The sequence below is a fragment of the Aplysia californica genome, unplaced genomic scaffold, assembly GCF_000002075.1.
Source record: "Aplysia californica isolate F4 #8 unplaced genomic scaffold, AplCal3.0 scaffold01495, whole genome shotgun sequence".
NCBI classification, from domain to species: Eukaryota; Metazoa; Mollusca; class Gastropoda; order Aplysiida; family Aplysiidae; genus Aplysia; species Aplysia californica.
Window position 1 is genome coordinate 1 of NW_004798765.1, and position 13977 is coordinate 13977.

General features: G+C 39.9%; 1 protein-coding gene across 2 annotated transcripts in view; it reads right to left on the minus strand.

The window, feature by feature from the left end:
• Positions 1 to 48: 48 nt before the first annotated feature.
• Positions 49 to 13977, minus strand: part of LOC101847932 (ubiquitin-protein ligase E3B) — a gene marked incomplete at its 3' end in the record, with an annotated part of 36712 nt that continues 22783 nt past the window's right edge. For both annotated transcript variants that reach the window (XM_035973600.1, XM_005112935.3), the window contains 11 exon segments: positions 49 to 173; positions 2061 to 2198; positions 4111 to 4218; positions 4734 to 4832; positions 5148 to 5225; positions 6635 to 6754; positions 8006 to 8105; positions 8573 to 8687; positions 9330 to 9448; positions 12037 to 12211; positions 12986 to 13147. In XM_035973600.1, the coding sequence (XP_035829493.1) occupies positions 49 to 173; positions 2061 to 2198; positions 4111 to 4218; positions 4734 to 4832; positions 5148 to 5225; positions 6635 to 6754; positions 8006 to 8105; positions 8573 to 8687; positions 9330 to 9448; positions 12037 to 12211; positions 12986 to 13147 (1339 nt within the window).

Below are 13977 nucleotides of genomic sequence, written 5' to 3' on the forward strand. Positions count from 1 at the left end.
AAAGAAAGAGAAATAAAAAAGTACAGTCAAGTTAGTCAAGTCGCTCACTTGTTCTCGTCTGTGACCTGTATGGCCTTTCCTCCCGGCACTAGCTCATGCGTCACGACTTGACCCAGAATGTCCTCATCACACGAGTAGGTCAACTCAAGGTCACTTACGTCCCCGTCGTAGTGCTGTGTGTGGGACAGAAGGGGGAAGAGGTAAAAACGGGACACGAAGGGGAAGAGGTTGAAACGAGACACAAGGGGGAGGGGATTGGAATGAGACACAAGGGGGTGGGGGTTGAAACGGGACACCAGGGGCCAATTTCCTCTTTTCTATCATACACTCAATCTTTCTGTCTATCTTCGGATTGTTGCCGCGGCTGGAAAACCTGCGCGTTGATCAAGTAAAGTCACCTGTGATCTTAGAAAATTACTGTCAGAAAGAAACTAGTATTTTGCAAATTTGTCTAGATCTAGACAATTTGTCAAGGTGAAGATTCTACGGCATGGGAACGAGACAAGGGCGGCGGAGAAAGAAATTTCCCCCAAAATTACTAAAATCAAGAATAATTAGGAGTGGTGTTCTGAGGCTGCGACATACAACATTCAAACGGGATAACTGAGGAAAATTCGGAAGCAAACGCTGGGTACTGTATTGTGAAGGTATGTATTTATTCATTATTCCCAGGTTTGCTCTTTATCAATGGTGCCATGACAAATTAATTGAATTATAGTAGCAATGGCAAGGGGAACCTGCTTTTAAACATTGCCAGCAATGGAAAGATATTTCATTTTATTTCATTTTCTTCCAGGGCGTCGCCTCCTGAAACCCAAAGGGACGCTGTCCCTGAACCCTGCTGGGGACCTGTTCGGTCTCCACACCCCCAGCAGAATTTTCCTTACTTTTCCGCTTCAGCTGTTGGAAGCACTGTTAATTCATGCAGCAGCAACCATGAGTTGTAAGTGATTAAAAATGATACTCTTGTATATTCATTTTGAGGTGAGACAGGGAGAGGGAACAAGTCAAAATGTGGCAAACATGATAGAAAATGAGTCTTCTTCTTCTTCAAATGCCTGATCTGAAACAGACATCAACTATCATGGTCCCCCACTCACTTTTCTGATCAGATGTTCTAAACAAACTAATAACATCAAATCTATTACAGTGATCCATCTGCACAAGGTCTGTAAGTAGGTAGGTTATTTTTCTTATCTGCCCTATCTGTGCCTATTTTGTTTTCCTATTTTTTCAGTGAAACAAAGATGTTCATTACCATGTCAATTCAGATATTCTTAAAGAAATTCTTAAATCACTTTAGCCTTTTGTATCCTGTTCAATATTCATAACAATGTACAAGAAGGAAATGCAAGCCACTGGAACAAAACAAAAGTGTCAGTAAACCAACTCTGAGATGACATTTGTATAGTAAGAATATTAATTTTTTTTTGTTGTAAGAGTTTTACGGCACTTGCAACATTATAAAGTCATATAAGTGCCGAAGATTAGAGGTGTTACAAGAGAGTAACAAACACAAAAAAAGAAGGAGGGGAGATAAAGATAATAGATATTTGGTAGGAAAAAAGAAGCAAACCACACTAGTGCACCGGCCAACTGAATATTTTTAGTTGAGAGTGACATAACAATGTGTCTCTACGACATTTTCTGAGCGGTACTTAATTGATAATACTGCTGATAATAACAATTTAGACCTCAATGAAAATACATTATGAAATGTCAACTTTAACTAACAGTCTTCATCTTTACTTCTACTTCATTTGAGTTCAAGCGGAGCACATACCAACAGCAAAGGCAATTCAGCGTTTTACAGCACTTGCAACACAATAAGGTCATATATAAAAGCCGAAGATTAGAGGTGTTACAAGAGAGTAACAAATGCAAAAAAGAAGAAGAGATTTAAGGGAGGATAGACGTTTGAAAGGAAAGATGGAGCAAATCACAGCAGAGCACAAACTATCCACCCACAAAAGAAAGACACAAAAAAACGTTTAGAAAGACAATGAAGAAGTAGGGTTTACCGGTGACACTCTCAGACTACCCACTGATTTGATCCATACCTTGATATACGACAGAGACTTTGCTAGCTCCATGTCCAGAGAGGGCAGTTCGTCTAAAGAACTGTAGGTGGCACTTTGAAGGTGGCCCAGAATCTGGGTCAGGAAAAACGGGGCAAATGGCACGTCCACAACGATACCCTGGAATTAAAAACAGACCAAAAAAAAATGTTTCTATTCTCTTTTCACGTAGGCATAGTATGAGGTGACATTTTATACCTGAAATGCTTGAAAACATTTTTTAAACAAAAAATCTTCTCGGTTTTATTTTGTTGTTGACACTCTGAAATCAATATGAACAAACAAAATTGTTCCCCATCTCCATTCCAAACTATATATAGTAAATAAGAGGTAACATTTTAACTCAGAAATGCTGAAGAAAAAACGGTTAAAAATTAAGTTCTTCCTTTTGTTACTGATTTCATAATATCAAATCAAAACATTAAAAAGATGTTCTTCTTTTTCTTTCCCAATGGTGTATGCACAGTTAGTATAGGGTAACTAATGTCCAATCTTTGAAAGACTAAATTGGCAACCTGGAGATGGCTGTTGACATTACCACATTCAGATCATTGATAAAAATTAGAGGTGTTACAGGAGAGAAAGAAATACAAAAAAGGAGGCGAGATAAGGACAATAGATGTGTGATAGGAAAGAAGCAGCAAACCAGACAAGAGCACCCACAAACCACCTACAGAGAAAATATAATGCAGTCAAATCATGTCCGAGACTACCACCTATTGTCGAGGAGAAAAGCGACAGTCTTAGTTGACCAATGGTCCCCTTTGACAGAGCCATTATAAAAAAGAATCTTTATAAGTGATAATTACATAATAAACTTAAAGGAATAAGTGAGCCGTGGTTGTTTGAACAGGGGACCATCTTGGGCAGGTTGCCTCTGTTAGAGCAAGCTCCACTTCATAGGAATATTAATTAAGCATTCTTGTAACTTTAAAACAAAAACTCCAAACAATGAGACATTTTAACTTTTGCTCTTTTTTTGTTGTTTTTTTCATTTGACAGTCATAGAGTATTTCAAAGTTTTCTCAATACCCCCCCCCCCCCCACTCTTGACTTAACCGTTTCGCGCACTTACAGCGCCCGCGCCGGTGACCCCCGCTCATTCCTATAGCGCCCGAATGCACCCGCCACGGGGGTGTTTGTTTCGTTGCCGCGGGAGGCTTCTACTTTTACTATCGTCAGAAGTTTCACTTAGCTATCTTTAAAGAGGAAGAGCTCCGGTTTACTATGATGTTTTTCTTGTTTCGCTAGCACAAAGAGTCACTTTTTGAGCGGGAACTAAAGTTGGAGGAGATTTTAGTTGTAAGCACGCCATCATGTCTCTAGGATGCATGGGCGCAAAGCTGCCCGATATGAGTACGGCAGAAACAAAATAAAAACACCCCAAAAAAAAGTCTTTTAGGTGCTTTCAAGTTTCCACCAGAGGATTCAATCTCTGTGAATGTGTTGTGTTTCTTTTGTGTGGATTACCTCTTTGTCAGTGGCAGAAACTTCGTGAGTTGAAGAAATGTATACGAGATCTAGATTTCTAGATCTAGAGATTCAGATCTAGATCTAGCTCAATGTCCACTCAACCAGCTCTTGTTTTATTTTCTTTCTTTGCTCTCACTTCATTATTTTTGTACACTATTTTCAATTTTCCTTCTGAGGCTGTCCTTGTTTTTGTTGTGGTTTGTTTTTGTGATTTTATGTTGGTTTTTTTTTTTTTTATACAACACCCCCTTCTTTCCTACAAGGAGCGCTCTCGGAATCCAAGACACGCATCTCAGAAAGACCTCTCATATCATTTCATACTCTTCTATTCCACTTATAATTTTGTACTAGTAATTTAGCTCATTCATTTTCCTTTCAGAAAATACTATTTTCATCATTTTTGATTGTGTTTGTGATTTTGTACAATTTTCTTTAGTAAGGTACCCCTTCAATTTTCGTTGAGTTGTTGCCCTTGTCTTAAGGATGGGGGGCCACAGCTGGCCAAGCCTGCTAAGTGCGAAAGGGTTAAGTAGTCAGTGTTCCCACTGAAATAACTTACCTCATAGACTGCCTTAGCCAACATCTTCCCAATGAACTCAAACAAGGCCAAGTGACTCTCCTGTAGGTAGGAGGTGGACGATGGATACAACTTCTGCTCGCTGGTCACCTGGGGAATGTTGGGGTTACATTTAGTGACAGAGAGGCGCAAATGTCTCCTCATCCCTTTGTTTGAGAAAAGAGAAACATCGACAAAATAACAGTCAGAGCTTGGGTGTGCAGATCATGTAGTCTGAATAAAGATTAGCACATTGACAGTTAAGTGGTCATTTAGTAAAGTAAGACAGCTAGACAAACAATAATAATAATAATAATAATAATAAATTACACCTTTATTTGTCCCAGAAGGGCATTTTGTTTTACAATGGCAAACAAACATACACAAATACATAATTATAAATACATACATACATAAATACATACATGCATAAATACATACATAAATACACAAATACAGAACAGTTTACAAACAATGCCACTGTCGGTCGCCACTGTGCAGCGCAAAAGTAAAGAAGTAAGACCTATCAGTGACACACTCCAGCAACCCACCACAGGTCCTGAAGTCTCAGGGGGCCAACGCCTCAAAGTATTAATGTGACAAGCACAACACAACACAGGACTTACTTTGAATAGGTTGAGGTGAGGATCAAAGACACGTTTGATGGTCTCCTCAAGAAATTCCTTGAAGACTCCATCCTGATCTATCCCTGCCTCTTCCAGTCCCTGTGTAAAACAGATCAAGATCATCATAGAAATAGAACACGGTCATCATAGAAACAAACATCAATCAAACTAAAGAAATAGACAATTTGAAAAAAAAAATTTTTTCTTCAGGTTTACAGATCAGAAACAGACATCAGTTATCATGGTCCTCCTTGTGTTTCTCTGCTCGAATGCTCTACAAAAAACAACAACCCTATATTATCTGGTCTTTTCCTAGTACCCATCTGTTCAAGTTCTCTCAACAAATCAATCTTCATCTACTTTCACCTCTTCTGCTTTCTCTTATTTCCTTTTAAAAAAAAAGAGTTCACTTACCATCATATTGATGAACCTGACCCTGATCACTCCTTTCAGAGCTCTGCTGGGCAGCTGAGCTAGTTGCCGATAACCATCCTGTCCACAGAAATAAATAGAAAAATAATGAGTCAAGAGTGTATCTTTTGAGTAGAGAAAAGCACATAAACACAATAATGGTCATTTAGTGCAGAGAAAAAGTAAGACAGAAGGAAAGAAACAACAGAGGGAAAGAAAAGAAGAAGTTGGAGCTACCAGTGGCATCCTCCAACCACCGGCAGAGGGACCATGACTGAATCACAAAAGTGAAAAATGTTGTAATTAAGAGTTCAGTTAGGTTCACTAGAGTAAAGCTGGGCATTGAATCTGAAAGAAATATTTTCTGGCAAGCAATTGAAGAATTTTAATCCTATAGAGGCAAAAAGAAAAGGACACAGTAAAAGATTCACAAATACATTTACACGAGGTTTAACTCATTCGCTATGCATTATTTTCGGCTTGTGGACAAATTTTTTTCGGGAGGGCGAAATGAGATGATGACTAGTGCGCAGTTCAAAGGTCTTTAGGGCCACAAATTCAAATAAATATGAACATATTATAGATCACATTTTTCAGTATGGTTTGTAGAATACATCTGTAATATTTATATGTGTATTTTTCAACTTTGGTTCTTGCAAGAGGCGATTATGCAACACAATTTTGCCTGGATGCAGAGAAAATTTGAAAATAAAAAACAAATAATCATTGGTGAAACTCAAAAAATATGTTTGCACCTTGTCAAATGATACATCAAAACAACCATAAAAGAATATAGAACTGGAAAATATTTTAAAAATTGCAGTTATTTGCTTACATTCCATAAAATGTGTACATTTGGATCATAACATCCGATATTGAAAAAAAAAAAAAATTTTTTTATAATCTTGAAAAAAGGACAAGATGCATTCACAAACAGAAAAAAACACTCGTATCTTATATGGAATTATTCAGAATTGCATTTGGAATAAACCTATACATGTCTAGAGTGGTACTTGTAGGCTGTACCCACCCAGCACGTGATGCAAGTTTAGTTGGAGAGCTCAGATGGCAGTACGATGTTTGGGGAAATCAAACGGTTTGGTGAGTTAACACCTCGGCGTGATCTCGTCTGGTGCAAACATCAGACTGTTTCATCTAGTTTTACAACGCACATGCGAGCATATTCATGAGAGCGGCTGATTTGTGACGTGATGGCAGTTCAATGATCTCAACATTTCCCTCTTGGTCGATCGGTTGTGCCCGCTTGGGTTTCAGTTTCAGAAAATTATGATCTGAAATGCGAGATCTTAGCAGCTGAATGTAGACCTTTAGAGTGAATCAGAGCAGGATCTTAGGGGTGATTTTTATGTAGTTAACATTCTGTTTTCTTAAAACAGTTGGATTTTAAGCAAACCGGGATCGTAGGAAGTGAGATCTTAGGAAGAGACTACTGTATATTCCATGTACTGTGATAAGCGTGTACAACTCACCTCGACAATACGTATCCGGTGAACGGTGATTAGCGTTGACTGTACGGAGGTGTGAGCAGACTCCAGCAAGCGGAGGTTTTCTTTGTCCCGCAAAACATTTTTCCGGAAAATAATTACACGCTGGAAACGAAAGGGAGTCAAGTATCAAGAATATCATACATGTTGTCACTGGGTTGAAGTTTATAACAATAATAATTGAATTTATATAGGGCAAATCCATGTCCATCAGCATGATTTCTGCACTTTACAATTATCATTACCCAAACAGATCCTGGAATACTCAGAAACATTCTTGGCTTTCTAGAAAACATACAGTGTAAGCAGCCAATTAAATGCTCAAATATTAACAAACTGAAGTTTCAATTAAAAAAAATTAAGGCTCAATTTGAGACACGATAATTGATTTCCTTGACAGAATGTCCCAAAACTACAGGATCTGCAATTGTAACTTTTCCCTCCCCCATTCCTACCACAGGCAATACTCTATACTGCAGCAAAGAACTATTGTTGAAGACCTCCACCTTCTTTAACATGGCATTGGGCTGGCTGGGTGGGTGGCTGGGTGGCTGGGTGGGTGGCTGGGTGGGTGGGTGGGTGGCTGGCTGGGTGGGTGGCTGGGTTGGCTGGGTGGCTGGATGGATGGGTGGCTTGGTGAGTGGCTTGGATGGGAGGGAGGGTTGGCTAATGTGTGTGGGTGGGTGGGGCACAGGCTCAAAGGCTACAAGATCAACAATAACAAAAACAACAATTCCTTTGATCTAATGTGGTAACCTCCGACACTGAGAGCTGCACTGTGTGGAAACTGTAATCACTAATGTGTTATTTGTTATGCTTATGCTTGCCCGTTCAGCTTTTGACTAACAGATGTGCCAACTAGCTACGATAATATAAACCCGAAACTATTTCCAGCCGAAGAAAACATTTGTGGTGGGACTCATAATTTACTGATCATAGAGTGTAATATATTCTTATATAAAGACTTTTGTTCTAGAGAGAGTTTTATGGGACCTGCAACACAATTTAGTCATATAAGTGCAGACGATTTACAGGAGAGTAACAAACACAAAAAGAAGGAGAGATAAGGATGATAGATGTTTGACAGGAAAGAAGGAGAAAACCACACTAGGGCACCCAGTAACCATCCATTAAAGTACAATATGACATGAACAAAGAGATTAAAATATAAACAAATGTAAAAGCTGGAATGTAAGGAATATATTTCAACAGACAAGAAGATAATAATAAGTGAAGTCAGGCAAAATCTGGACAGTTTCAGCAATCTAGATTTTCGGATTTTTCCAGAAATTCAGCATCTCTGGGACAAAGACTGAATATTCTAAATCCCTCTGAGACGTTAAGAGCCGCACCCACCTCGTTGAATGGAATGATGTGAGGAACTCTCTGCATGAGAAACTTGGCTGTCTTCTTCTCCTTCTCCAGCTCGTCCATAAAGTGACTCGGTTTCACTTCCCTGTCACAAAAAGAAACATTTCATGAACCACAACAAAGTTGCATAGTTCTGTTTAATGTCAGTTTTACCGCACTTGTAATACAATAACGTCATAAAGTGCCGAAGACTAGAGGTGTTACAAGCGAGTAACAAACGCACACACAAAAAAAGAGGAAGCTCTTGATAGGAAAGATGGAACAACCCACATCATAGCACCCGCCACCCACCCCCTTTAATTCTACCAGACAAAGAAATACTCCACAAAACCAGTTAAAAAGTTGTGTCTGCTTTAAGTTTCCATTCAATATTTGAATTTCAACAGAATATTACTTGAGCTCATGCCGTCGATACCACAGATTGAAAAAATGCAGTAAAATGAAATTAAAAAGCTTTGAGCTAAGTACATCTGAACAGCTGACAGACCATTAAATAGTCTGCTTCTTTTTCTAACCGTTCTTTACGACTTTCCACATAAAGATAACAATCACCTGATGAGCCAGTGGTTGGTGGGGGCAAAACTTCTCCGGCTGTCTCGCTCATGTAGGATCATGAGTAAGTTCAGTGCAGAGGTGAAGACATTGGAGGTAGGGGCTTGTTCGATGCCTGTTGGGACAGATAATACAAAGACAGTACATTACATGTACCTTGAAACGCATTTCCACAGATCTCTTTTCAGATTATGGGGATGAGCAATGGTCATCATCATCAACCAGTGCCAGATCTGCGACAGACATCGGCGATCATGGTTTTCCATTCATTCCTTTGCTCGGATGCTCTTAAAAAAAGCTACGTTTGCCTGATCTTTCCCTCTTACCCATGGTAGTCCTCTCAAAATAATTTGAAACAAAATCCTCAATTTCGGTGACATAACTAAAAAAAAAAGTCACAGAAATATGAAAGAAAACAAGATCCACGTGAAAATACAGCTACAAATTTTGCGTAAATAAAAGTAACACCTCTCATTTTTAAAGAAATGGAACTTCTTCTACAGCAAACAGACAGGATCTGTGCAGTGGTGAAGCTGTTAGGCGCTTCACCATAATACAGAAAACCCAGAGTTGAATTCCTGTATGGCGAGAACTTTCATCAAGTGTCTCAATCTTTCTGCACAGACGATGTATCCCTCTCAGGCCAGGTTGACTCTCTCAGGAATGGTCCAAGCCCACCTCCAAAATGATCTAAATTGTATCGATGGAGGCATAAAAAGCACCTACATTTTCTAAAGAAAACAAAGACACAACTTACTAATCAATCCTCCCCATATGACGCGGAAGACAAAGAGGTTCAAGAACTCTCCCATCTTCACATAGTCGGCCACCTTAAAGACTTTCTGCTGCTCCAGCATCTCAATCACATCCAACGTCCTGTAATAATTAACAGACAGGGTATAGAATCATCGTGTCCTGCTAGCCAATACACAAATGTGATGGGCTTTCAGATGACTCCTGAGACAGTACAGAAGGTTATTTTGAGGCACTGTCATACATAATTTTTTTTTAAAAAAGTGAGGTTTAACAGCGCTCGCAACTGCATAAGATCATATGAGCACCAAGGGGTGGATATCAACAGAGAAGTCCAAACAGGGAATCAGTCTTACTCTGCTCACCTCTCTAGCCTCAACAGCTCAAAGTCTCCTTCGACTATCAAGGCACCCCGGAAATAGCAGTTCACAAGAGAGAGACAAACATACAAAAGAAGTAGAGGAAAAATGACGATAGTAAGGATGAGGAAAGAAAAAGCAGCAGTTCCCCCTATGTTGTGCCGCCGGCACAGTAGGAGCATTACATTGATAAATTAGCCCATTTACAATTCTACTGGGCATAAGAAATGTTAATATCCCCCCTTTGGGAATGACTTAAAGACAACTTCAGTCAGTAGCAGTGCCATGTTATAAATAAGTCTAGAACTAGTGTATATCTCAAGTCCTGTAAAGAACAGTCACATGACAATACACAAATGTGATGGGCTGTCAGGACTCCTGTTAGATGGTGCAGAAGGTTACTTTGAGGTATTGTTATAAATAAATCTAGAACTTTATATCTATGACATCTCAAATTCTGTAAAGAATAGTCACACACTATCAGACAATACACAAATGTGTGGGGTTCTTGAAACACGTTTCGGAGAGTGATTTAGACATACAATCTTTCCAACAAATTTAGTCCTGGAACAATGCAGGGAATGGGATCAGGCCCTTCAGGCGTAATTCTTGGTTTTAGTTACACAGAACTTGCAATACAAATAGGTCATGTAAGTGTCAAAGAGAGTATCATACAAAGAAAAGAATGAAAAGAGATAAGGAAGACAGATCTTTGACAGGAAAGAGGAAGCAAACCACACCAGAACACACATCAACAACCCGCAAAGTCCTGGAACAATGCAGGAAATGGATCTCATCCCCTTCTAGACAATACACAAGTACGAGGGGCATACCAAAAGTTTTTTACCTGACCATGAAGGAATACAGGTAAAAAGCTGAAATTTGGTATTAGCCTTAATCTTTCTCTATGTACCCCTCTAACAGTTATACATTTTTTCCATCGGTGTATGAACCTGAAAAAACCTTGAGAATAGAAAACCCTCTCTTTATCAGAAAAACCAGCCTTCTACCACTTCTTTGACCTCATCATCACTTTCAAAATGCCTTTCTTTAAATCCTGTTTCAGTTTAGGAAATAAAAAAAGTCGGGCGGGTCTAAATCTCGAGAATACGGTGGATGTGGCAAAATTTCAAAGCCACTTTCTCGCGCAGGTTCTGCAGCTTTTCTTGAAGTGTGTGATGGCAGGTTGTCGTGAAGCAGCAAAATGCCTTTTCGTATCTTTCATCTGCGTTTTTCTTTTATAGCCTCTCGTAATTGTTTTAGCTGGTTAGAATAATGTTCTCCAGTGATCGTATGTCCATTTTCAAGATAGTCTGTTGAAATCACCCCTCTTTGGTCCCCCAAAAATGATAGCATCCCTTTCCCACTTGATGGCTGCACCATTGCCTTCTTTGGTGTTGGAGATGAGGGAGATTTCTACTACATTGATGCAGATTTTGACTCAGGATCGTAGTGGTGGACCCATGTCTCATCCATGGTTACAAGTCTTTCAAAAAATTTTAGTTTCATCCTTTTCATACCGACTAAGCAATTCCTGACAACTATCCACACGTTGCACTTTTTGAGAAAGAGTCAACAAATGTGGGACCCATCTCGCAGAAACCTTGGTCATATTGAAATGTTCATTTAAGATTCGTTCCACTGATCCAATGCTAAGCCTAGTTTCTTTGCTCAAACGTTAGACTGTCACACACCTATCAGACAACACTAGTTTCTTAATTTTCAGCTAATTCTCTTCTGTTGTTTCTGTCACTGGGCTGCCATCACGGTGGTCACCTTCAATGTCCATGAATCCACATTTTAATTTTTTACATCAAAATTGTATCACAGAATTTGATGGGCAATCAATTCCATATATATACGCCATGCATCTACGTACAATATCCTGTTGTTGCTAGACTTGCAAGAACGAAAACTTCATTACTGCCCTGTGCTCAATTTTCTCCTTTTTCATGTTGAAACTGGAAAACAACATACCCCCATTCATGTACAGGGCGCTGGTGTTATAACCAGTAATTGGAAATTCCCCAAAATTTTCATGCATTGTGGGAAGATGATTATAGGCTTTCACTCCAAATTTCAGCTTTTTACCTGTATTCCTTCAGGTATGCCCCTCGTATGTAACCGCTAGTTTTAGTTCGTCTTGGTATGAGTTCTATAGTACTTGCAACCCAAATAAGTCATGTAAGAGCTGGAGATTAGAAGCATTACTGAAGAGTATTATGCCAAGAAAAGAAGGGGGAGGGTTAAGAATGACAGATGCTTGATAGGAGAGAAGGAACAAACCACACCAGAGCAACCATATGCATTGTTGAAAGAGGTGATAAATGAACACACTATACAAACTCTTACGTGATCATGTGTGAAGCCGTCTCACAGAAGAGGGAGAGCAGGCTGAAGACTGGATGGATTGTAGACCCTGGGGCTTGCGACAACAGGTCGATGAAAGTCTTGAGGCCGCAGTGCGGGCCAAGGTCACACAGAAACCGCCACAGGATCGGCAGGAGAACATTGTTGTAGGCCAGACCTTTGGTGATGACAGAGGTCGGAGAAAAGCTGTCTGTTTAGTTTGTAGATTTTCAACTGACACCACTTTCTCTTCAGGTTTATCGATTCTTCAGATAAATAGAACAAACCAATAAATTTGATATATAGGGTTAAAATCTAAAAAGTAACTCTTTATCAACATGACTTTACATATCAGGTTCTGACCTGTCCTAGGACCCAACCTCTTTCATGTTCCGAATGAACCCTGAACAGGGCAAAATAATAAACATTAAAAAATAATTCCACAAAATTATTCTTAAAACCTTAAGTTGCCGTATGTGTAATCATGCGGCGGAATCAGGTGCTCGTCGATTTTTGGGGTTATTGGTACAATCTGAAAGCTTGTTCATTTGTCTTCCTTTCGATGAAAAAAAAATACCAATCGATCTTAAATAGAAGTCAAAATATTTATCATTGAAGGAGGTGAGGGTCACCTGGTCAGAGCAGTAAAATGGCTGCCACAGTTTAGTGACTTGAGAGTCCATAGCTTGAGAGTCTTTGGAACCTAAAAATTTACATCTTATGTGCCCTCAATCAACGTTTTTCAGAAAAATCCACACAGAAAAGTGCTTTAAAATCAATATAAAAGGTGTTTAATGGAAAAAAAGAAGATAAAAAAAATAATAGCCAAACGCCCGCAAAAATGCTGATTTCTTTGATTTCATTATTTTGATGAGTGCCTGATTCAACCACAATGCCTCACATATGCTGTTTGGATTGTTTTGTTTTTTTGTACCACACAACAATGACACACCTCCTAGGATGTCCATGGAGAGTTGCGTGAGTGTGGTGACCGCGTGTCGGTACAGCGAGCACGGGAGGCAGGTGCTGAAGGCAATACCACTGTCCAGTTTGATACGCTGAGAGGAGGAGAGCTTGTTGGAGGAGGCCTTGATCAGGGCTTTCTTCAGAATGTCTGGGGATGACAATGACAAACTTAGGGAGAAACAGGATACAGTTGAAATTGCCCAAGTTGGGCACCCATTTGTCGATAAGCAAAGAGGTTGCCTTAGACTGGTGGACTTCTTGGACAGTGTCTTTATAATGTATTTAAAAATCCACAAGATTGGGGGGGGGGGGACCTGACTTGTACATGTGATTTTCTAGGACAGATGGCCATTAGACCTGATTTACTGTATTAGTTCCTTTACACTAGAGAAAATAGAGAAAGATAGCAGTTTGACAACAATTTGATTAGAGGCTCTTGTGGCAGAATGAGGAGGAGGAAAAGAAGGATGGGAGGAGGAGGAGGAAGCAGAGAAGAATAACAAGAACACTGTCTAGTTTGATGTGCTGAGACGAGGAGAGCTTGCAGGAAGAGGACTTGCCCAGGGCTTTCTTCAGTATGTCTGGGGACGACCACAACAAATGTTGGAGGAAACAAGATGCAGTTGAAATTGTCCCATTACGGCCACCCGACAAGCAACAGAATGAGGAGTAAGAGGAGGAGGAGGTGGTAAGAAGGAGAAGAAGAACAAAAACTAGAACAAGAAAATGAGGAGTAAACAGGGTATCTAGGCTTCCCATCCACCAGAAGCCACAAGGAATACACCACTCACTGTTCTTCTTGGAGGACACAGACTCCCATAACAACAAACATCACAGGAGGAGAGAGAGGGGGGAGGATATAAAGGGGAGGGGGAAAAGAGGGTGGAGAGGAAAGGGGTAAGAGGGGCAAGGAAGGGGAAGAAGAGGAGAGGGGGGCTCAGGCTCTGGTGGCAGAGTGAGGAGGAGGAGGAGGAGGAG